This window comes from Chrysemys picta, chromosome 21, assembly GCF_011386835.1.
Source record: "Chrysemys picta bellii isolate R12L10 chromosome 21, ASM1138683v2, whole genome shotgun sequence".
Lineage (NCBI taxonomy): Eukaryota > Metazoa > Chordata > Testudines > Emydidae > Chrysemys > Chrysemys picta.
In genome coordinates this window covers 12,985,987-13,011,725 of record NC_088811.1, presented here as the reverse complement: position 1 = coordinate 13,011,725, position 25,739 = coordinate 12,985,987, and the positions used below count along the sequence as shown (strand labels likewise).

The 25,739-nt window shown below is 40.6% G+C and overlaps 1 protein-coding gene across 17 annotated transcripts in view; it reads right to left on the bottom strand.

Moving 5' to 3' along the window:
* Nucleotides 1–5,259: 5,259 nt before the first annotated feature.
* The window catches only part of VPS13D (vacuolar protein sorting 13 homolog D), a 192,412-nt gene continuing 171,932 nt past the window's right edge, over nucleotides 5,260–25,739 (bottom strand). For all 17 annotated transcript variants that reach the window (XM_065575036.1, XM_065575035.1, XM_065575034.1 and 14 more), the window contains 3 exons: nucleotides 16,628–16,759; nucleotides 9,347–9,587; nucleotides 5,260–6,646 (listed from right to left, as the gene is read on the bottom strand). In XM_065575036.1, coding sequence (XP_065431108.1) covers nucleotides 6,515–6,646; nucleotides 9,347–9,587; nucleotides 16,628–16,759 — 505 coding nt within the window. In that variant the 3' untranslated portion in view covers nucleotides 5,260–6,514. The remainder of the gene's footprint in view (nucleotides 6,647–9,346; nucleotides 9,588–16,627; nucleotides 16,760–25,739) is intronic.

Genomic DNA, 25,739 nt, shown 5'->3' with positions numbered 1-25,739 from the left:
GGTTAGAGAAATCAGCCTGGGGTCCTCTGGCCTCCGGGAGCTACTGGGAAGGGCCCTTTCCGGCCCCAGGGGGCTCCAAAGCATCTGCTCTCTGGTGAGCAGAGAGTATTTCCCCCGTCCCCATCATGGGGGTGAGTTCTCCTTTATATTGTCCAGCTAAGAGCACGGGCCATTCATGAGGGGCTGAGCAGCTGCGTCCCAGCAGCCGTCTGCTGGATTTTCTCCACGGTAGGGTTGGCTGCTGCCTCTCCCCTCACCGAGCCTATAAAAGGGGCAGATCGCCTTGGCACACCCGTCTATTCCACTGGCAAGTATCAGAGTCCATTGGAAGGACAAAGTCACCCGTAACTTGCTCTCCAAGGCCTCTTTGAAAGAACCAGTGGGGCCTCACTGATCAGGAGCAAAGTCTAAGCCTGTTTGGTTAGGGTGGGCAGGCTAAGCAAACAGAACTGTGGGTTTTCTGCCCCCCCTCAGAACTACAGGGCCAGGGCAGTCCCCGCACTGTCATTAACCTACCACCTGTAGCTTGGAACCACTGGAAAACTAGCGTTCAGGAAGAGCCTGGACATAACAGACTGTCTCTGATGAGTGACTCTCCATGGTCAAAGCAAACGTTTGTGCCTGAGCTTTTTGGGAGAGGCTTGCAGAGCAGCTGGCAGCCGTGTGTGTAAAAGGGATCAATTAAAGATCAGACAGACTCCGGTAGCCTCCGCCTTCCAGGGACAGCAGGGAAGGGGGGTTTCACAAATAGTTGTCTTGGTTTTCTTTTTTGGGGGTTAAAAAGCTCTTTGTGGCCACAATGTTCAGGGGGCCATTTTTCCCTGCGTGCTCAGCCTCTGGAAACAATCCTTGTCCTTTGGGTGACCCATCCATTTACCCAAAGGATAAACGCACATGAAAGCTGTTTACTTCCCTCATGGCCTTTTAGTACTTTTGAGTCAGAGCAGAAAAAGCCTGAGGTGCAAGGTTATTCTTATCCTCTTTGAGAACTATTTGTGCTGGGTACACGGCTTGGGCCATAGTGTGTCAGTTTCCAAAAGGGGCCGTCTGATACTAGAGTCAAAGCGCACTAGGTAAGGACACAACTGTATAACAGGCCATTAATAGAATTTATATAATGGAATAGGCATTTCTTATGTAAGCACAGCTAGTTCCAAGATTATTTTTACTTCTATACTAATGAGTGTGCTGTAATTCCACCAAGGAAAATGGCTACATTATTATTCAGTGCTCGGCAATTGTTAATGAGTTACTTACTCAAATGTTTTTGGCAAGCCTCCTCTCCGAAGAGTGCAAACCCACTCGTGGTGCAGAAAACAACCAAGGTTCATTACAGATCTGCTGGTTTTTTTTATTTTATTTTAATCATAAGCCGTGTCTACACTACCAGGTTTGATTGCTGTAAATTACATTGGCTTAAGTTGCTGACTTGTCGACCGCTAGGGCACATACACCCTTGACTGCTCACAAGTGGTTGTGGCGATGGAAAGATGTGATGCACCATGGTAGGTATCCCAAACTGCTCTGCATTGCCATTCAGTACACTGTCTTGTGGGACATTTTCATAATGCTTTGTGGGATGCCAGTGGTTCACCCAAGGATTTCTGGGAACTAGGGGAGGGGTCAAATTCTCACAATGCTATTTTCTCCATTCCATTACACTTAATCCATCCCACAGTTTTCATGCTGTTTAAAAAATCCCCACCATCCTGTGCACTGCTTTTTGGTCTCTGTCCTCTTGCTGGCAAAAGCATGGACCCTACAGAGCTCAGTGCAATTCTGATGACCATTGGTAAAACAGAGTATAGGATTCTCCTGTAGGTGCAGAACTTCAATGAGAACTGCTGCAACCGGTGGTGTGCTGTGGAAGAGGAAATGTTCGAGGACAATGACTGGATGATGAAGGATACAGTGAATAAAAATGCCAGGTTGCTTCTGGCCTTTATTGAGCAACCACATGTGGTGGCTCAGCACTGCCAGGCCTGCGAATGGAGCGCCTGCTTCTTTTTTATAATATCTGAAAGTAAGAACAGGCGTTCACATGGCACTCTTGTGGCCGACATTGCAAGATATTTATGTGCCAGATGCACTAAAGATTCATATGTCCCTTCATGCTTCAAATATCATTCCAGAGGACATGTGCCCAAGCTGATAACGGGTTCTACTAGATAACCATCCAAAGCAGAGCAGACTGAAGCAAGTTCATTTTCATCATCTGAGTCAGATGCCACCAGCAGAAGGTTGATTTTTTTTTGTGGTGGTTCGGGTTCTGTAGTTTCCACAGCACAGTGTTGCTCTTTTAAGACTTCTGAAGGCATGCTCCACACCTCGTCCCTCTCAGATTCTATAAGGCAGATAACATTTCTATTCCATAGGCGGGAGGAATATTTCAATAGGAGTAACATAATAAAGGGCAAGATAGTGCCTTAAAAGGTTTAGGATCACATTGTTTACAGAGTATAGAACCAAATATTTATTTTAGATCCTCAGAATCATTTTGAAATAACTTTACCCTTTCCCAGTTGGTATTATAAATGTTCTCCCACTGCTGAAGCATTAGCTGCTCAAACTAGAATGAAAACGAAGCGGTTTTAGATGGGCAGAGAATACACGGTACGATTTTCAACTGAAGAGAAAATAGAAATATCAAGAACCAGAGCATCTTTAGTGGTATAAAAGCAACTTTCCCTCTCTTGGTATTGACACCTCCTCATCAATTATTGGGAGTGGACTACATCCACCCTGATTGAATTGTCAACAGTTGGTTCTCCACTTCTAAGGTAATTCCCTTCTCTTCACGTATAATAATACCTGCATCTGTAATTTTCACTCCATGCATCTGACGAAGTGGGTTTTTTACCCACGAAAGCTTATGCCCAAATAAATCCGTTAGTCTTTAAGGTGCCACCGGACTCGTTGTTTTTGTGGATACAGACTAACACGGCTACCCCAATACCTGTTGACTTATTGTTTTTATACAACTGTTAAGGCCAATGTGGCGTCTGCATCTCTGTTAAATGCGCTATTTTTATTTTCAAATAAAGGTGGCTGGATACTTAAGGCCGTTGTGAACAATTTCATGTTAAGCATGAAGCAATTGTTGGTTTGCTCATCAAACTTGTATGTATCATGTCTTCTGAGGATAATAGAGTGAAAGGAAGAAAAACCCAGCGTCATCCTTACTGTATTCTCCGCAAGCGAATTTTAGAGTTTCTCACAGGTTAGTCTCTCTAGCGATTAGATTTATTTACAGTACTAAGGGTCTGGTGTGAGGGAGGTGGGTGTTAAACTACATTTACAGGCAAAGCCCATCATTGAAAGCCTGAACCTGCTCTCGCTGCCGTAGGCTGCAGTACCCCTACTGCCATCACTAGCAGCAGGATGGGGATGCTAAGCTATTTGCTCTCTAGTTGATAAATAGTCACATTCAATTGTCCTAAGGTGGAAGGCAAGATTTTCCTCTTGGCGCTCAAGCTCTGGTGATAGCATTTACTAACTGTATCATTAAAGAAATGCAGCAACTGGTCCTCCTTGTTTGCTTACAGCTTGTTTGAATTGTTATGAATCTTCTAAGGAGGGCGAAGAAGAAAATGTCACTTATTCTCCTCCTCTGCAGAATATTATTTTTGAATATGGCTCTTGGAATTTGAAAGCTACGTTAGCAATAGGTTAGGAGTGCCGGTAACAATAGGAAGCACACAGCAAGAGTTCTTACTGAAATAATACAAAAATAGTCTTTTAAAGCCATTTAAGATACATATTTAACGTTCAAACCCACTGAGCACAAGGTTGTTAAGTGAGGTAAGTTACTGCCTTCATATATGTGTGGGTCACTCCCTTTGCAAACAGTAGGGTGGATGCTCCCCTAAGGGCACAATTTGGCCTAGTAAAAGAACTTTCTTCAGTGTTTCAAGGGCGTGGGGCAACTGGTCTTAGAATGGTTTAAAGCCACAATGCACTGTATACATGCACTGTATTCATGTCCAGTTGGTGGGTTACAATCTTCTAAGATCTGAACAAGAGACATTGCTTACTGGATGGTCGTTACCATCGTAAACAGGTAAATACTTTCTGAAATGAAAACAGAAATAGTTATTTGAGCCTAGGGCGCCACTCTGGCTAACATCTATACGCAGGGGGCAGTAACCAACCCTTTTAGCTGTCAGTGTCTCTTGCTTTTTAAATTACCAATACGTATCTGCGCAACAATATACGACTCATCAGGTAGTAACTTGATTCTTGCCACTGAACTAGCATGAAGATGGGCACTGTCTCAACATTTATTTCTTATTTTAGATTGTGTGTGATCCAATAGGATTAGCTGCTTCCCCCAAAAAGCTTTCCAGCTTGAATAGCTAGATCCGTGTTTCTCAAACTGGGGTCGCCGCTTGCGGTTTGTTTACCTGCCCCGTCCGCAGGTCCGGCCGATCGCGGCTCCCACTGGCCGCGGTTCACTGTTCCGGGCCAATGGGAGCTGCTGGAAGCGGCGGCCAGTAAGTCCCTCGGCCCGCGCCGCTTCCAGCAGTTCCCATTGGCCTGGAACAGTGAATCGCGGCCAGTGGGAGCCGCGATTGGCTGGACCTGCGGACGGGGCAGGTAAACAAACCGGCTCGGCCCGCCAGGGGCTTTCCCCACGCAAGCGGCAACCCCCAGTTTGAGAAACACTGAGCTAGATGTTCACTGCAACAAGTATGAATTTTATATGGGACAGCTGCAGTGAGCCTAAAGCAATATTGAGCCAATGCACAGGCTGAACTGCTAAAACGTACTTAAAAATATAATATGCAGAGAAATGTACCAAAAGGGAAGCATTCAGTTAAGTTTGTGTAATGGACCTTTATGGATTTTAAATTCTAACCACTTAGACCACAACATCAACTGATCATCACAGCTTCTCCTTACACACTGAACCTCTGCATTTCACATATTACAAATTGTTTTACTCTAGCCTTAAATTTAAAAATATTCTTACCGTGTGCCTTTATTTAAGAACTTGACAAATAAGTGAATTCAAGAGTAAAACTTTAATGGACTGCGTATTTCTAATCCAAAGTTTACAAAAAAGTATGCATGTTGGGAAAACCTGCTGAAATCCACAACACGTTACTCGGTAATTTTGTGGCAATAGCATATCCCATGATTGAAACTTACACAGCAGATGCCATGTTGCAGGCAGGAAGTCATTGCAATTGAAAACCACTTTCAGAGAGACAAAGAACCCAACAGCACCATTAAAAAAAAAAAGTAAACCGCAAGATATTCCTTATATTTTTTTTAATTGAAAAAACTTACAAAATAAGACTTAACTCCATTACAGATAAAGTCAATTTTCCTAGTTTCTTTGACTTATGGGACAAGCCACCATCTTTCCTCCAAGTCTATGTCTATGAGATCACACTCTGCTTTTGGTAAGGGAACACTGTCAAGGTTAATGAGTCAGACATTTGATGTCAAGTACCTCTGTCTCTCAATACTGTATCTATTCAAAAAGTTGAATTAGGAGGTGCATTTTTTAAGATTCCAAAACCAATGATGCAGTGATTTTTCAAATCAACTCAAATCTGTGCCAGCCACCTAACACTTATGAGCAGCCCTACAATAACAAACTAACGTATTAAATCACACTTATTAAATCAAGGGGTGGTGGAGGAAGCGTGTGTGAAACCAGTAAATTAAGATTTCAAGTTTTGTCCTTTTAAAATATCTTGCCAATGTCCCCAGCAACTGGACGATATCTGTCTACAACACAGCTCTGAACAGGGTGTGGTTATTTTTCTGAAAACTAAGCAATCATTTTGCAAAAAATGATCTCTGTTTTTAATACTGAAGAGTGCCGTTAAACTATGTGACCCAGTAAGCCCTACCACTCTACTCCAGTAAACAGATTCACAAAAGCATTATGAATCTGGTGTAAAAAATGAAGTGAACTTCTGGCAGAGCACTTTAAGCATCTGCTTTAAATTGCACCCAAGGTCCTGAAATTCAAAAAAGTGCACCCTTATGATAAGATTCTTTAACCGCCCACAATACAACTCCACAGAAGACAAATGAATATCTTTATATTACAACTACATTCCTTCACTCTTAAGAATAGCTTTCTAGAGAGAATGTACAGTTTCAATTAGTGCAATATGACTCAATAGAACTTCTTTAATTTTTTTTTTTTTTTTTTTTACAGTAAACAGACCTTTATACAGACCCACAAACTATTTTGTACTTCCTTATTTACAAACAGTTGTATATATATACACGTTAGCAAAATACAGAACTTCTCCCATAATATTTCAAATGTCTGTTATTCAATAAACACTTTAAAAAAAATTGTTCTTTCATAAACAAAATAATTCCACACAGCAAATACTCTAATTGCATTCATTTGTTTCCAGTGCACTATGTTCTTCAATTACAGAATACACTTTCCACCAATCAATTTTTGTTCTTTCATTTTATTTTGGAGACAGAATACCTTTATCCCCTGGATTAGTACTTGCGATGGTGTTAGGGCAATTTGGTTTCAGGAGTCCAGCTCCAATTCTTCTTGGTTTTCACTGAGTCTTAGCATAAGTTGTTGCTCATAATACAGGCTCTTTGCATAGTTTATTTCTTGAGATAACTTTACTGCTAAAACTTCAGACTTCACATGGACCTGCACAAATAAAAGTTTATTATACATACAGCAGTGTTTAAAGTAGTGGGAAATTTTAATACCGCTGTGAAGATAAAAAAAATCCACTTAAAGTAACTATCTGCAGTTATCAAATCTGTCATCTACCTGCAATGACCAGGCTGGTTACTTTAAGAGGTAGTCCTACCTAGGGCTGGTCTACACTGGGGGGGTTAGAGGGGGGGATGTAAGATACGCATGTGACGGGTTGGATCACAGAAACCCCCTTGGGAGCTGCCACCTGATGTGCAAAAGACTACCTCTGCTCCTGTTTTCCCTGCCAGCTCAGGACTCCAGCACCCTGTCTTGCTGAGCCAGGCTCTCCCATCTGCTCCAACACGGACCCAGGGTCTGAATCACTTGCCCCAAAGCTGGAAGTTTACCTGAAAACAGCTCACAGTAGTGTGCTTGTCTTTAGCACTCAGATGCCCAACTCCCAATGGGGTCTAAACCCAGATAAATCCATTTTACCCTGCATAAAGCTTATGCAGAGCAAACTCATAAATTGTTCGCCCTCTATAACACTGATAGAGAGAGATGCACAGTTGTTTGCTCCCCCAGGTATTAATACATACTCTGAGCAAATTACTAAATAAAAAGTGATTTTATTAAAAACAGACAGTAGGATTTAAGTGGTTCCAAGTAGTAACAGTCAGAACAAAGTAAGTCACCAAGCAAAATAAAATAAAATGCGCAAATCTATGCCTAATCAAACTGAATACAGATAATCTCACCCTCAGAGATGCTTCAGTAAGTTTTTTATCAGACTGGACACCTTCCAGGCCTGGACACAATTCTTTCCCCTGGTACAGCTCTTGTTGCAGCTCAGGTGATAGCTAGGGGATTCTTCAAGATGGCTCCTCTCTCTCTCTCTGTTCTCGTCCACCCCTTTATATATCTTTTGCATAAGGTGGGAACCCTTTGTCCCTCTGGGTTTCCACCCCCCCCCTCACTGGAAAAGCACCAGGTTAAAGATGGATTCCAGTTCAGGTGACATGATCACATGTCACTGCAAGACTTCATTACCCACTTGCCAGCACACACACATATGTAGGAAGACTCACAGGTAAACACAGCTATCTGCAGACAATGGGAGTCATCAAGATGCCAAACCATCATTAATGGCCCCCACACTTTACATAATTACAATAGGCCCTCAGCGTTATATTTTATATTTCTAGTTTTGGATACGAGAGTGGTACATTTATACAAATTGGATGATCACACTCAGTAGATTATAAGCTTTGTAATGATACCTTACAAGAGACCTTTTGCATGAAGCATATCCCAGTTACGTTATATTCACTTATTACCATATTTTTCTAAAACTATCCCAGTTACATTATATTCACTTATTATCATGTTTTTATAAAACCATATTGACTGCACAACGTCACAACGCAAACTTCAGCCACGCGAATAGCGTAGTTGAAGTCGAAGTATTCTATTCGACTTACCCCACTGTGAGGACGGCGGCAAATGGACCGCCGCGACTCCCCCATCGACGCCGCTTACTCCTCCTGATGAGGTGGAGTACGCGCGTCGATTTGGGAATCGATTTATTGCGTCTAGATGAGATGCGGTAAATCGATCCCCGAGAGATCGATTTCTACCCGCCAATCTGGGCGGGTAGTGAAGACGTGCCCCTAGTGTTAAGTAGAAAACTAGAAATTGGGACTCAGTTTCTGTTCCCAGGTGTACCACTTACTCATCATTTTCCCCTATCTCTAAAGTAGAGATTTCCTTACCTAGCTCAGTGCTGAAGTTGAGTGAATTAATGTTTGTAAAAGGGTTCTGAGATACTCTGAGCAACAGTATTTTAATTATTTACATGGAACTTGGCTCAAAGAGACAGACAGGCAGACAACTACAGATATTAGGTATGCTATTTGCACTGGAGGGAGAGAGATGGGCCATACAAGTACTTTGGGGCCAGTCATTTTACCCCTCCTATCTTTTCTGTCTCTTTTCTATTTAGAATGTAAGTGCTTTGGGGCAGGTACGGGACACTGATCTCTGCTCACGTCTCTAGGTGCTACCGTAATACTTACATCAGTAAGTGTACAAACTCCAGTTAGATTAGAACTGAGAGCTCTGCTATTTTTGTTCTGTCTACATTACAAAGATTAATTTTTACTATACACATGGAATAAATATCATGAGATTGGAGAGAATATTTTGCTACTACAAGGTGAGGAAGAGCAGACAACACTGTAAAACAGCGTGATGGATATTCCATTAAACAAAGGAATACTGGGTCAGGCTTCTGAATTTTTTTTTTTTTTTAAATTAGATTCCACCCTTAGTAATATCATTCTGGGTAATGCCCCGTCTATCATTCTGATTGGATTTCTTGTCTAGGGAAGTGGAACAGTCTCCATATCTGTCAGTGATACTTTCCCTTATTCAGGGAGCTGCTGGATTTGCCTTGATCTTTCTCTCTTGAGCTTAAAGAACAAAAGTACCGCGGTCACTTCTGCACCCAGGTCTCTCTCACAGATGAGCAAAACACCATAAAAAAAAAAAAGACTACAGTGTCTACTTTCACTGCCGGTTGAATGACATTTTCATAATTAAATGGCATAGAAGATGGTATACCAATGATGACAAAGTATTTGACTATTGCAATATAGAAAGCAAAAAACCATAATATGAATAGAAGAGTAAGTGCTGGGTCCTCACCATAGGTTTCTGCTGTGATGGGCCTGGTATTGCTACACCGCTACTTGTATTCACAGCTTTCTTTGTCAGCTGTACATAGACCTTCCCGTGGTCCTTTGAAATGAGGCAGTGGTAGAGATGATCGTATTTGACTTCCAAGAAGATGGCCTCTCTGTCGACATAATCCCCACTCTTCAGGAAATAAACAGCTTTGGATGAAATAAGAACACAATAGCTGTCTGTGTTCTCCACCGCTATGAAACTGCAAAAACCAGAAAGATAAGTCCGTGGTGTTTTACATCATCTTATTTGTAAAACACAGTTGGGAGGGAGACTATTCTGTTCTTGTACTTGCTACTCCCTGTGTGACCTCTGAAAACCTACCAGGAAAATGAACTGCAGCAGAGATAGTGCTGTGACCTTAGGATGCAAATGTTTTTTTATCCGTTCATCAAAAATAAACATGCCCCAAACAGTCACCCTGGCACAATAAGCGTAATATTAATATTAAAGTGCCCGTTTTGTAGCCTTTCTAGCTTTGGAGAGGAGGGTTACAAAATAGGCAGAGTTACAGAGTTAACTCTAGATCAAACAAAACATCAGGTATACGATAGTCTCACTCAAAACCCAAAGAAAGCATAGCGTTAGAAGTGACAGGGAACAGAAGGATAAGAAAGCAAGGCAGTGAGACTGGAGTGAGCACAAAGCATACCAAGTTTTACTGCCGTAACTCTGTTGGTTAGGGGTGTGATTTTTTTTATATTTATGTCAGTAGGAGAGGACTAAGAAGAGAGGAAAGGGTAGAGATGCAATCACCCCATGACATAGGTAGCTGGGAGCATTCTGTTAATAAATATTGTTTAGTGGGGGGTTCGACTGAGTCACTACCCTACCTTTCAAACCACACAAGGAATTTCCCCAGCATGGAGACATGGTGGTTTGTTCGTTTGTTTGTTTAAAGCCAATTTTATTGCTGACAAATTCTTTAAATTGAAATTGTTTGTAAATCTACTCTGATGAAAGGTGTGTTGGAATGTATTAATGAAACCGCACGACGGTCTCTCATGATACATTACAAACTACAGTGTTTCACTTTCCTTTCTTCAAAACAAACAAAAACAAAAACAAAAACAACATTAAACTGCTGCCTGACCAGTAGCTAGAGAAGAGAAATTAGCTGTTTAACATTGGGGGTGAAAGGTTAAGCAGCAAGCAGGAGGGTTTCCCAGAGAGATTAGTTAGTTTGAGTGATGAATATGGGAGGGAGTATAGGGGGAATGAAGGAGATTTAGAGAATTATACTGCCTGAAAAGATCAATGTAAAAACAATGACAATTCAAAAGTGAAATATTTTATATATACACACACAACATTTCGAGCCACCAAACAAGCCTGAACACTAATGGGATAATTTTACAAATTTAAATATGTATTTAGTTTCTCTATTCACACTATTAAATGAGAGTGCTAAATGGAATTTTTAGTGTTATTCCTGCACTGTCAGTAATTCACTAGTGTAGGAAACATGCCTGCAGGAAGGAGATACTACTCCTTTAGATCAATTATTAGGCAGTTTGAAAATTATTATGCATAGCAACAATTAACATTCTCACTCCGTTATTTTTAAATCTCCCTCCTCCAAATGGTTACAACTTGAGAGGCCTATTGCAATTTTTCAGAGATGATGTTGTTATTCAAATGAAACTGACAACTTTGTGTTACCTGTCCTATTCTCCTTACCAACTAAGTGTTCTCTGCAGGCACTGTTTCTGCAGATCCACAGTGTGTGCCAACATGTGACAACCACAGCATGAGCCTGCTGATGTGATGTCTCAAAGATGAGCAGATGATAAGAACATAAGAATGGCCCCGTCCATCCAGCCCAGTATCCTGTCTGCCGACAGTGGCCAATACCAGGTGCCCCAGAGGGAGTGAAACTAACAGGTAATGATCAAGTAATCTCTCTCCTGCCATCCATCTCCACCCTCTGACAAACAGAGGCTAGGGATATCATTCCTTTACCATCCTGGCTAATAGCCATTAATGGAGTTAACTTCCTCAAATTTATCTAGTTCTCTTTTAAACCCTGTTATAGTTCTTGCCTTCACAACCTCCTCAGGCAAAGAGTTCCACAGATTGACTGTGCGCTGTGTGAAGAAGAACTTCCTTTTATTTGTTTTAAACCTGCTGCCCATTAATTTCATTTGGTGGCCCCTAGTTCTTATATTATGGGAACAAGTAAATAACTTTTCCTTATTCACTTTCTCGACACCACTCATGATTTTATATACCTCTATCATATCCCCCCTTAGTCTCCTCTTTTCCAAGCTGAAAAGTCCTAGCCTCTTTAATCTCTCCTCATATGGAACCCATTCCAACCCCCTAATCATTTTTAGTTGCCCTTCTCTGAACCTTTTCTAAGGCCGGTATATCTTTTTTGAGATGAGGAGATGTACGCAGTATTCAAGATGTGGGCGTACTATGGATTTATATAAGGGCAATAAGATATTTTCCGTCTTATTCTCTATCCCTTTTTTAATCATTCCTAACATCCTGTTTGCTTTTTTTGACTGCCACTGCACAGATGTCTTCAGAGAACTATCCACAATGACTCCAAGATCTCTTTCCTGATGGTTGTAGCTAAATTAGCCCCCATCATATTGTATGTATAGTTGGAGTTATTTTTTCCAATGTGCATTACTTTACATTTATCCACATTAAATTTCATTTGCCATTTTGTTGCCCAATCACTTAGTTTTGAGAGACCTTTTTGAAGTTCTTCACAGTCTGCTTTGGTCTTAACTATCTTGAGCAGTTTAGTATCATCTGTAGACCTTGCCACCTCACGGTTTACCCCTTTCTCCAGATCATTTATGAATAAGTTGAATAGGCTTGGTCCTAGGACTGACCCTTGGGGAACACCACTAGTTACCCCTCTCCATTCTGAGAATTTACCATTTATTCCTACCCTTTGTTCCCTGTCTTTTAACTAGTTCTCAATCCATTGCAGGACAGGATCCAGCAAATAAGCACCTCTTGCCATTACTGGCAGTGGCAGGAAGATGCAGAGAAACTCACTGTCGCATGTTCTTGGAAGTTCTTCTTTCACAGACTGTTCAGTGTAAGGAGAGAAATACCAAAGGGGTTGGAGGGCACAACCAGTGGAAGGAGTTCCTGAATTTCTGATCAATGTTATTGGTAGAACTGAGTGGAAATTTTTGTACGGAAAATGCCAATTCATTGGAATTGAAACGTTCCGCAGGAACATGTCGATTTTGATGACATTCCAGTAGAAACCAGGCAGGTTTCTCATGGAACCCTGCCTGCTACTCAGGTCTTGAAACCTGGTTGCTGGTACCTCAGCAGCCTGCTGGGGAACCAGAACTCCCAGCTCCTTGTCAACTTGGACTGACAAGGAGCCAAGAACCTGGAAGTCCTTGGCACCCAAGCTTGCTGGCAGCCCGAGCTCCCATGGTCCCTAGCTCTGGGACAATCTGCTGGGCAAACTCTGGCTCCTTAGCTGCTCACCTGGCAGGCTGCCACAGCCAGCCAGGGACCAAGGTGGCTGATTCCCTGCCTGGCTGGCTCCCCAGCGATGCCCTCCTGGTGTCCAAGGAGTCAGGCAGCCGTTCTGGGAAACATTTTGAGAATTTTTTTTTTCCTACTATGAAGTGAAAAACATTTCAAAATTTCAAAATCTTTCAGAACAGAACAGAAAATCCAGTTACTAATCCGCTTTAGTTATTGGCTGCGAAACTTTCATCAGGTCCACCATTTGAGACGCATTTTGCACAATACAATCTACATCTGACCGAACCACTGGTTATCAAAGAGGATTTTAATACCAACACATCCAGCAGGGTCAGTTAATCAGATTTCTCCTCACCCCTCAATAAAATGGCTAGGGCTCCAAACTGCTATGGTAACACAAATAATACCACCCATCGGTTTCTGATTGAAAGAATCATGCCAATAATCTTCAACAAATCCTTTCTATTACTAGCTTACTCCAAGAGAGTTCTTCTGTACTGTACACTTAACTCTTTGTCTTTTCCCCTCATGCCTTTGTGTTTCCTAGTCATGACAATTCATAGAGCTTCTTGTCATTGTAAACCCAGATGATATGATTAAGGAGAAGTCTCGCCACACCTTGTCTTTAAGGTTTTTCTTTCTTTTTTTTTTTTGATTTAAAAGCTGTTGATGTTTCAAACACTAAGTGCATTAGTTATCATATGTATCTATTCTACTGTTTAGACTACAGGTGTGCCATTTAGCAGATAGGTAAAGACCTTTGAAACTAGTCTGATTAATATATAGATTGTCAAATTAAATCCATCTTGCTTTAGTTCTATGTAATATGTACATAGGCCATTGTATTCCTAACACTCTTTGCTTGACAAACTTTCTTTTTTTTTTTTTTAATTTTAACCAGCTCCTCTGATCTAGTGCCTCTCAATTCAGTTATGAAATAAAATGACCATACTGTCAGTTTATATGTTGCTGTTCCCAGAACCTGACTGATAAAATTCTTCTCAGAGGCTTGTTTAACTTACTATTTCTAGTTAACAATCCCAACTTTCATTGATCTGCTATACTACTATACCAGTGGTGGGTGCCTGTGGACAGTCAGTGTAAACAAACTGTCTCATGGCCCGCCAGCAGATTATGCTTGTGGGCCGCAGGTTGCCCACCACTGTACTATACTGTTCAACAGCAGTAGCCCTCACAGCCTTAGATGTTTAAATCTTTACCATATATCATTTTTAAGAGGACATTACAGCTAAGACAGTAGAGTTGTTACATAATTTTCTGAGAAGCGTGATAAAATTAAAATTCCCAAGTTGATACTAGAGACTTAAACAGATACTAGAGCCTGGCAGAATACTAATTTCTCCTCACAACACACCACTGTGACAAAACAGGTACTATATTTTATACCCATTTTAGAGACAGGTAAACTGAGGCACAGTGAGGTGCTCTGGTTTCAGTCAGAAGTTTCCAAAAATGTGGTCCTCACAGAATTTACTGGCCAAATGGTTCTGGTTTTCCTTGTTCCCAGCTGCTAAACTGCATTAAAAGAAGCTAATAGACACACAAATTCATAGTATTATTATTCTATATAAGAAATTGCCACAGGGAAGTTATGAAATTTCAGATGGGAAAGGAGGTGGTCTGTGTAATTGCAAAGGCATGGGGAGATAATCATGGGACAACCTCTGTTAAAATGTGGCCCAGCTGATGAGAAACTATTATATCATTATTTCTACTATATATAGAAAGCTACACAATTACATAGAATGCTAATACCATATTCTGACTGACAAGGATTTACTTCATTTTATCAGTTTCTCTTGATCAATTAAAGTCACATTCCATAAATCAAATTATTTTACAGAGGGAAAAAAATCCCACCAAATGGCAAGACTATTGTCTAAACTAAAGCAAACAGACAATAAAAGGAAATTATTTTTTCTTGCTGTAGTTTACTGAATATTTAAGCCCCGATCTTCAAATGTGCTCAGCATAAGGCACTCCCTTGAGTTCGTTGATGTTCTCAGGCCCAGCGCTTTAGAAAATCGGACGATTAATTTCTATGATGCTTTTTACAACAGGCCAGATTTAATCTTTATCGATTTTTCTACAAGGTGTAAGGGATGTATTTTGAGGAACAGAGGTATGAAAACCAAGGGCAGTGATTTCCTGGTGAAGCACTGACATTTTAGCAAATTTGTAGTTAAACCTTACATTACGTTCTAAGTTTGAGTCACACATCATTACTCATTTTCTTTTGCCAACAACATACATCCTCTCCTCTGTGCTTAAAGTTTCAACAGAAGAGCTGAAAACTAAGACAGTTTTGTTTTTTTCTATATTCCTACATTTCTAGGATTTTAAAAAATCAAATTAATAAAAGAAAATGAAAAATTAAATGAAACATGATCCAGTAGAACAAAGTAGAAGCAACCAGATCTCTGGAGAATTCATGGGGCTTTAACTACATCAGGAAGTAATTACACAATATTTTCCAGAAGTGAAACAGTGAGCCTAACTGGAAAAAAATGTGGAAACATTTAGTTAGAACAGTAGAGCAAGGTATTATACCCCCCCTTTTATGGATTAAACTTTGAAGGAAAATATGCAAATAATCAGGTCTTTAAATCTGTTTTGAATTACAATACTAGGATAAAAGTCAGAGGCACAATTTTGTACTGGTTTTCCATGACAAGAGATACCGTTTTCTTGTTGAGTGATATTCCTGTTGGTGAAAGTCACAGTGAATGAACAATACAACAGCTGAAATTGTGTTAGACATTTTTGTTAATTTCACTGATGTACTTACTCATTTAGTAGCGCACGCGCACACCCACCCACCCACCTCCTTCCCTCACTCATCAAAGTCTTATTTGGAAAATCTATATCAAAATTTAAATCTATCTCAGAGCTCAAGTTTTTCCCAATTTTCCCCCAGCAGAAGCCAGATTATGGCCCCCGACAGTGAAAAATCTGTCCACGCAGTCCATGTGTGTTTCACAGCCACTGAAACAACAGAACTTCCCACGAGAGACACAGTGATCACTAGTGCACAACCAACAAGAAAACCCTGGTGTGCGCACAGCTGCTGGAGAGCAGCTGTCAAATCTCTTAGACCCCCAACTTGAATAGTAGTAGGGAGAATGCAAAAATGGAGAGGGCAGGGAAGGTCATCGTGCCACCAGATTAGATACACTGAGGCACAAGGCTAGATGTCAAGTGATATAATTTCTCTATAACCTCACCTCCTTGGAAAATGTTACTGTTTTATTCTTTCAAAGCAAAATGAGAGTAATGAGACTGATAACATGCAGTTAAACAAGACTGCTACATCATTTAGAAACCTAACTGCTCAGATTCCTTCTTTCGTAAATGTTGGGGGAGAGACTGACCATGTAATTCAGACTGGGCATCAAGAGACAAGGGTTCTAATCTTGGCTCTGCAATAGCCTGAGAGACACACCTTGGACTAATTACTTAATATCTTATTGCCTCAATTTTCCTTATCTGTGCATCAGAGATAATGACAATGAGCTAATTTATAAGGGTTTTGTGAGGCTACATCAAACGATATTTGTAAAACATGTGAACACACTTGGAAGGGAGGGGATGATGGAAGTTCTCAAGCACCAAAAATATCCTCTAGTACATCAAAAACAAGAGAAATAGGTGACGTGGATAAGAAAAGCTTTTAGTGGCTATCACAAAGACACAATGTATTTTCATACAATGATTCTATTGCAACACAGCAGTTGCTGCGTTATTACTTACAACTCATCTTGGATGTTGTCTGTCAGCTTGAATAGCTGCTCCTGTCCTTCTGCCTGGCTTTCTGAATACCGGGGCAATAGCCCTTGAGGGCCTCTACAACAGCGTGGCTTCCTCACTCTCTCGGCCTGCGTCCTACAAACAAAACACACATTAACTGATTTAACGCGACTTTTAAGTTTCCCTTGGAAACTTTACTCAATATAAGAAGTCATATTATAAGCAAGGTTTGGCATGAAAAAGCCATTAAGTTTTTAGATCTCTGTTGGTATCTGCTTCATATAAATATAATAATATTTTATCTGGGGGTCTCTCTAGTAGACACAGATCTTTATGCTTCTTTTTGCTATTTTCCACTGAAATCTGGTCTGAAATTGAAAAAAAAAAAGCAGGTGAAATTGATGTGGAAAAGCACTGTGAAGCACAATGGCCTGCAAATTTGTAATAAAAATATGTATTAATACATAAAGGTTTTTACCCTTTTTTCCAGAAACAGGAATCCACATGTGGTATATCCAGACAGTTATTGTAGTTGTTGGAGAAGGTTGCATGTTGATGGACAAGATGGCAATAGGTTGAAAAATAAGACACCCACAAGTACTCTGCACATGTTAATGCTCTACCCACTGGTATCTGTATCAGCACTATAGTGTATCTATCTTTACTTTAAAAAAATCCTGAATGCTTTTAAAACTTGGGACACTACCAACATGTGCAGAATTGTGCTGCAGGATACCCACCCCTGTCTCATTCTTTGCCTCTTCCCAATCCCACCACTTTGAGATTGCTGCTTGCTGTTGAGATCTCTCTTTCAAGCTAGTACTATTAATTTTTCAAGAGGCTACTTATAGCCGAATGCAGTATTTTTGATTATTGAACCCTACTTCCCCTCTTAATGTTCTCTACAGACACTGCTGAATGAACTGCTGTTGTCCTTTTGATCTAACGAGGGGGAAAATCCCACATAACAACTCGTTTACTTCTTAAACTGCTTGGCAACAGCACACAAGAGTACTTGCCCTCTAAGTTTTGCTTCTTGCAGATGTTTTCTCTGGAGTCTTGTTACTTCTTTAGTGCTTTTCCTTTTCATCAACCCTATCCCTATATACACACATACACGAACACACTTTTCAACTCTGCTTTCCTCTGAGTTTTTGGCATCCCTGCCTACTAACTCTAATCATGGCAAACTATATTATTTTTACTGCCTCTACTCTTCTTGGCTACAGCTACTAGTAAAAGTCATCTTCTATATGTCCCTCATGTGCTGCCTTTAACTTGAGTCACGGCTTTATTTGCCATAACTGTTTACTTATTGAGTCACTTATTGTGACTAAATTCACTTTAACGATTGCTGCTTCCTGTGGCTTTATTTTCTTGTAGCCTCTGTGGCATGGTATCATTCAGCTGGCTCAGTGGAAGTAAGAAATGGAAACCTCCCTTTCCCGATCCCTTGGAATGCAGAGAACAGGCTACTATCATAAATGCCATTGGCTCTTTTAGCAGGCTTTGTTTGTTTATTTTTACCTCTGATCTATTTGTTTAAGTCTGCACCTGAAATGCAGGAATAAGATGTGCTGGTAAGGAGAGGATAGATGTCAGATGTGTAGGATGTACTATTCAAACGTCTGAATTAGCATACAAAATGGCAACCTGCAATGCCTCAAAGGCCACAACCGTGATCCTTAAAAATTTCCAGTGTTGCCTCTACAACCAGCTGACATTTCCACAGTTTTGTTATTAGTAGCTGTCTAAAAACGTTGCTATATCTAATTTACCTAGGAATTGCTGTGCTGTATGTTGTTCAGAAACCTGTAGATAACTAGTGCCCAGCAATGGTCTTTCTTGCACTGGAGAAAAAAAGATAAAATATCCCCCCTTGTGCTGCTGTTGGAGGTGGTGCAGGGATGAATTACAAAGGTGTAAAGTAATAAAACAGCATTTCATAAGGGACAGACAGGTACTTAGAAGTAAAACTAGACAGCACTTTAATCCATTTATCAAAATTCTTGCATGCTCCTATTTCCAGGCAGCTGGAACTGTGAAGAAGGCTAGTTTGTAACCAAAGAACTTAAATAAATAAAGGTTAAAGCAGAAATCACGACATATCCATCAGCTTCTCAGAACATTTTACTTGTGAACCTTGTGTGAATTTTCCTTCTCTCCCTGCACCACGTTCTCGACAGCTTTAAAGACCCAACTCTTCCACCCTGCACCCACACACCTTACAGCAGTTTTCACAACTTTACAAAACAAAATGAATTGTTGAATATGAAAGAAGGGATTAGAGATTACAAAACAGGTACAAACTGGTTATTGGCTTCTTATTTTATCTGCTTCCCAAGTTTGCGCAATCTCTCTCATCCTTCCAGGGACTTACAACTGCAAAAATTCAGATCAAGAAAAGAATCCACAGCCCTAAAAGAAGTAGTTAAGCCAACCTAAGCCAGACAGCACTAGGTCGAGAGAAGAATTCTTCCATCGCTGTAGTAAGGGCTTGTCTACACTTGAAACACTATAGCTGCACCACTGTAGCACTTCGGTGTAGAGACACGACCAACACTGATGGGAGGAGTTCTCCTGCTAGCGAAGGTCCCTGAGAGTTTGGTTGCTAGGTTGACAGGAGATTTCTTCCTTCGCCTAGCACTGTCTATATCAGGGGGATAGGTCAGTTTAACTACACACCCTGCAGTGATGTAGCTAGGTCAACCTAACTTTTTAGTGTAGACCAGGCAGAAGTGTCTACACTGAACTGCTGCAATTGTGCTGCTGTAGCGTTTCTAGTGTAGACATACCCTCTACCAACAACATTTGTTTTTCAGCCTCTCTTGCCATGTTGCCACACAGCTTTTGATTTTGGCGAATGAAAAATCACTTCTCTAGATAAAAAACTAAGAAGCAGAATCACCAAGTGGACTGAGTAGGGAACTAGGAGACAACACCTAATCTTGGCTCTGCCACAAACTCACTGTGTGATCTTGCACCGAACACACTGTAGACACTCTTCCATGTCTTATTTCCCCATCTGAGAACACATGATACTTCTACCTGTACATACTTATCTTACATAACTTTCAGAGGACTGATTGTAGAGCATTTTTAAGATGTAAATGCTAGATAAGGGCTAATTATTCCAACCACCCCTCTGTTTGCCAGAAGCTGGGAATGGGCGACGGGATGGATCACTTGATGATTACCTGTTCTGTTCATTTCCTCCGGGGCACCTGGCACTGGCCATTGCTGGAAGACAGGACACTGGGCTAGATGAACCCTTGATCTGACCCAGTAGGGCCATTCTTATGTTCTTTAGAAGTTGAAAACTAGTATATGACAGAGTGATGACCTTTACTTCACCCTGAACCTATCGAAAAAGAACCTTTAAGTTCATATAGATCTCTAGCATATAGATCAGTAAAAATTATATTACTATGCACATTTAAATCAAAAATGGTCTGTGAGGATTTAGGGCTGCATGGTACAAGATATTTACTGCAGGTCTGACCATGTATTTATTGATATAAATTTACAGAAAACTAAGAGGAGTGAAATAAAATGTTTGAAGCAAACAGTAATTTTTCATCAATAGCATCTGTCTGAGTTGGAGTAGCCTGAGTATTAAATGATCAGACCTAAAGTGCTTAAACAAAGATTTTAATTTACTGAAGAATTACTTAAAGAGCCTAGTATGAGAGGGTAAAATTGGTGGAGAATTTCAAAAGGGTCATATATGTGGACAGTTAAGACAATGTAGAAGGAAGTGAAAGGGGAAAAACTGTGGTTAGAACAGGACACTAGGAATCCTGGGTTCTAGTCCCATCTCTGCTACTGGCTCACTCTGTGATCTTGGCCATGTCACTTAACTTCTGTCCCTCAGTTTTCCCATAGGTAGAACAGGAATACTAAAACTTCATAGGGGTATAGTTGGCTTAATTGTTAAGTACTTCTAGATCTGTGGATGAAGTCTATGTGTGAGATGTGCAAATCACTACCAATTTCTACAATTATAATGGAATACTAAATAAAATGTGTTTTTCTTAATGAAAATGCAAAATGTTTGAAGGCTATAGAACATACTTCCACAATAGGAAGCAGAGTTCCACCTTCACTATCTTTCCATCTTGCTTTTTGTCGCACCTCTTTGTCACACACACTCCTCAAAGAAAAAGCAGGGTGTCTGAATAGCCCACATTTAAAAGAGCAGAACAACAGAGAAATTATTGTTTCTTGGCAGCCCTCACTGCCTCTTAAATCTTTCTGCAGCACCTAGAGACTGTAGCGACAAGTGATTCAGAAATGCTTATGTAGTGACAGATTTAAGGAGTGACTGGCTCACTCTTAACAAAAGGTTTAAACTATTTAAGCTACAGGTCAATAATTAACTTTTCAATGAAAGACTGTTCCATTATGCATTCAGGAAAGTGAAATGAATAATGGATCATTAATCCACCTGCCCTGGAATGGGCAACAAAGTATCCAATCATTTTCAATATAGAATATTCTTCCAGTAACACTCCATCATGTCATTTTTACTAATATTTTGTCAACTTCTCTTCTGTAGCACAGCGTCTGGAGGCATCTGAAAGGTGGCATGTGTGAATGCTGTGGGAAGTGGAAAGAATAGGGCCTTCTAATCACAACTATTCTGCAGAAATCAGGACATCAGAGAGTGCTGGTTTCCAATGACTGGCCTAGGAGCAGGTCTGAGAAACAGAAGAAAAGTGCTAGGCATTGCAATGTGTTTTCTGAAAGACTCTTGGCAATTTATGAGTTAGTCTGGAAGAAATTAGGAGTACAGTGTGTCTACTAAACTGATTTATTTACTGTTCCTCATTGCTTTTTTGGTGCTAAGATGTTCAACCTGGTGATAAAAGGTAATTCTCCTCTTGGTGATAAGAAGGTCAGCTGCCTTTTCATTAAGTGCCACTAATATTAACACCAATTGTGTTGACCGTCTTAGTCCATCAGCCCTGGGCAAACTGGTTTGCTTGGTCTGGACAGTTAAAAACATTCCTCACTACTTGGGTTGGTTTTTTTTTTTAAATCTACAATTTGTTCTGCTGTCTCAAGTTACGTTCTGTAAATAAAAAGCACCAATGATGAAATACAAAAAACTGAAAATCTATAGAGCAGAATGAACGGTGGTGTGCCCACATCTGTGTTACATTAAACATGCACTCAACAGATTTGCTGATTCTTTTTTAATAAGCACACAAAGGCAATACAAGAGAGAAATGCCCTTATGTCTACTAGTCACAGCAGGAAAGAGTGCTGCTCAATGGAGACAGAAAGATTGTGAATGGTGTCAGAAGGTTGAGGCGCACAGTACAGTGCTTCACTGTTCAGACAAAGCATGACACTTGAGATTCTTATTTCAATTTGTTATACACGTTTAAAAACCGTACGGCTTTTATTATTGTAGCTGTGTTAATTGGTTGTCTTCTGCTATACAATCTGCAGGGTTTTTTTGGTGAGTCAGCCAAAATGGCTTCACGTTTTTTTTAAAAGGTTTAGTAAGCAAATCGATCAGTGACTGTAGCAAGGCACTCACATATCTCACTGGTGAGGGCTATTTAAGAACTTGGTGATAAACAGCATATCTAATGGGTTGCACCTTTCCATTTCCTCATCACCCAATCAAGAGTTGTTATTCAAAGTATCACAGTAGTTGTAAGAAAATCAAATTCCATCTCTTTCCATTGTAAGAAGGAAACAGACCACTGCATTGTAAGTTGTGGTCTTGCTAAGAAACAAAAGCTCGTGAGATTTTCTAAATTTGTCTTCCGGGTAAGAAAGCTGCCACTCTTGTCACGTGTTGTCCCATTTAAAAGCAGTTAAACACATTTTAAAATCAACAGATCATAAGCTTTTCCTCGGTATACAGAAATATCCTGATCTGTTCAATAGTTTTTTGTTTTGTTTTTTAAAAAAGGATTTCCGTGAATAACCCAGGAACTAAGTTTATTTGCAAGATTTAAAGAGATCCATAACATGTTCTCAGATTACTAGTTTCACTGATCTTAATAACATTTGTGACTTAGTGTCTGCAATGACACAAATTCTGCATATTTAAGCACTGTGTACAGTACTTAAGATGCTATTGCATCAAGTGCTTTGCAAGAAGACAAATCTTCTTTTCAAGTATTTTCAAGACAACAGTTCCTCTTGGAGGACATATCAATTTTACACATTTCCAGAGGACTTCACTGCAATTCTCAAATGAATGCATTAAAATCATTAAGGTGAAAATCAGTTAGCGCAACAGATAAATGGATAAACAAATATGATTGCTTACAAGGACTATATGTTTCAGAGTAGCAGCTGTGTGAAGATTAAATTCACTAGGATTGTTTCTGTTTTGGGGGGTTGCCTCTGCCAATTTATATCGGAAAGGGATAAGATAAGAGGCAGATTATCTTGTTTTCAATCTTACCAGTCAGATTTCCAAACACACTTTCTCTCGCTCTTCATCATAAAGTGGCTTAAAGCCCAGATACCTCTGTGCTGGGCTCTACTTGTGCCTTACCTGCCAGGCCCTTCATGGAATTGTGCATGCAATAGTACGTAATGCAGTTTGGAGCCATTCAAATCCCAAATATGATCTGAGACACTCTAGGATTTGGAACATGCTGCTGTATGCAGAATTTGATCCACAGTCAGAAGAGGATGGCACACCACCAAACCAAGCACACAGGGGCAGTTAGCCACAAACTCATCTAGATAAACTGCTCTGGAAGTTACAGAAAGTTAGGAATGGATATACCACTAAACCCTACCCATCCTCCCTATTACCAAACCCTTCCCCGCAACACCTAGAACAAGACCCTAGCTCCCTTCCATCTGACAAATAGTCCTACATAAATCAGAGATAAACACCTAGAAACAAATCTCTTTGAAGCCATCAAGCTCTTCAACGCTCCCACCAGTAATAAATTTCCTCAGCCAGATCTATTCCTTGATGCCAAAACATAACTGCAAGCAACTGTCACCAATGTCAGTGTTAAGAAAGGTGTTTCAGTTTTCCAATTTAACAGCCTAGTCACCGTACCCCATTAAAACAGTAACTTACTGGTGCTGGTAGAGTTAAAGCCCTGTCAATGTTTCCATTGTAAATCCTGTTTTCCACGTTTGTATAAAATTCATCTGTAAGAAGTCTGCTCCAGGCTGTAACTTGGCATGAAAAGTTTCAGGCTGGGAACAATTCTTTTTTCCCTTTAAATAATTATGAAACAACATCAGCTTAAACAAAGGAAATTTGGCAGGTAATCTGTCCATGAAACAATTCAATCACTGCTGGTGTTTTGAAGAAAGAGAACATTAAATTTGTTGATCTACTTAACTGTGGAAAGAGTTTGGTGCACGTAACATATTAAGTACTTTTTCTAAAGGTGTTTTACTGTGTTTACAAAACAGAGGAGGATAAGAGAAGGAAGACTACTGCAACTTTTCTCTTAAAATATGCAGTGATTAGAGGCAGTGACTGCATAGTGGTCTGAGCACAAGACTGGAAGCTGTGATGCTAACGCCATCAGTAGCCTTGGGCAAGTCACTTTACCTCCATGTCTCTTATTTTCACGATCCATAAAATGGGGACAATTTCTTACTTCCATCCCAGATGGTGTTGGATGAATGAAATGTATAAAGCACCCCGAAAAGTGCTGAACTGATGGAAGCTAGAATCGTTTGGCTGCTAAAAAAAACTTTTATATAGGCAGTAACAACTTGTTAAAATGTTCGTCAAGGCTTCATTCAGATGCGAGATGATGAGAGGTTGGACAAGAGTTTTAGCTGTGTGTGTGTGGATAAGAAAAGCTGTATTTTAGGGCACATCTAAATGACAAGTTAGCGTGTGGCAAGCTGGGGTGTAAATCGACTGTGCTCCAACATGCCACACACACACTGCTGCTGTGCACCAAAAGTTCCCTAGTGCGTGCTGACCTACTGCAGTTTGAAACAGCAGGACGCAAAGTGCACTAGGAATCTTTTCCTGTGCAGCAATAGGGTCTACATGGGCTGGCAGCGTGCAGCACGCTGGAATGCTGTAGATTTACACACACACACACACACACACACACACACACAGCTTACTGTGCACTAACTCATCATCTAGACAAGAACTGGCAACATTTAGACATAGCCTGGATGTGAGGGCCTAGAGAGAAGTTCGAGTTAAAGATAACACCCAGGTTACAGGTCTGAGTAACATGCAGGATGGTGGTGTTACCCCCAGTGAATAAGAAAGGAGGTATTGCGGAGGGCTTGGGCTTGATTAGGAGCACTGAATTTGTGTATGTGAATGAGATTACCCAGAAATGAGGGGCAGAGGGAGAAGAGAAAGGGACTAAGGACAAAGCCCTGTGGAACCCTCCCAGAAAGTTAGAAGAGGATCCTCTGAAGGACATATTGAAGAAGGGATTGGAGAGGTAGGAAAAGAACCGGGAGAGGGCAGAATCATGGAAGCCAAGGAAGGATAAGATTTCAAGAAGAGCATGTTGATGGTATCACAGGCGGCCGACTGGTTAATGAGATTGAAGATGGTATACAGGTTCTGAGCTTTTAGCTAGTAAAAGGTTATTAAAGACCTTGGCAAGCAAGGTTCCAGTGAAGTGCAAGGGGTGCAAGTTGGACTGGAGGGGGTCTGGAGAAGAGAAACTCAGAGAGAAAGAATCAATATCTTGACAACTGTGGCCAATTTCACGCAGGCCTACTCAAATTTAAAGCTCCTGACTGGATGCGACTGTTCTGATAAAGTTCGTGTTAAATGTTTAAAGGTCGGTTACAGCTGCCACCTGTCCAATTTTGGTGTCAGGGGGTGCAAACCCCAAACAAGGAGGACAGAAGATGATTATATAAACTCCTGCAAACAAACTGATGAGTTGTCACAGCTCTACAATGTAACTCATTCACCAGTTCAGGGTCACAGATGCCTTTAAAGTGTGTTACAAATGCACATGAAATCCAATGTTGGATTTGGCAATAGAATATCTGAGTGAACTGAAAAAACGTGTAAAATCACATGCAGCCAGACAGCTCTCTACTGACTACACACTGAAGGAGATTCACATGTGTTGTTTATTCCAGCAAATGCATGGAATGCATTGCACTTGTGAAATGTGCT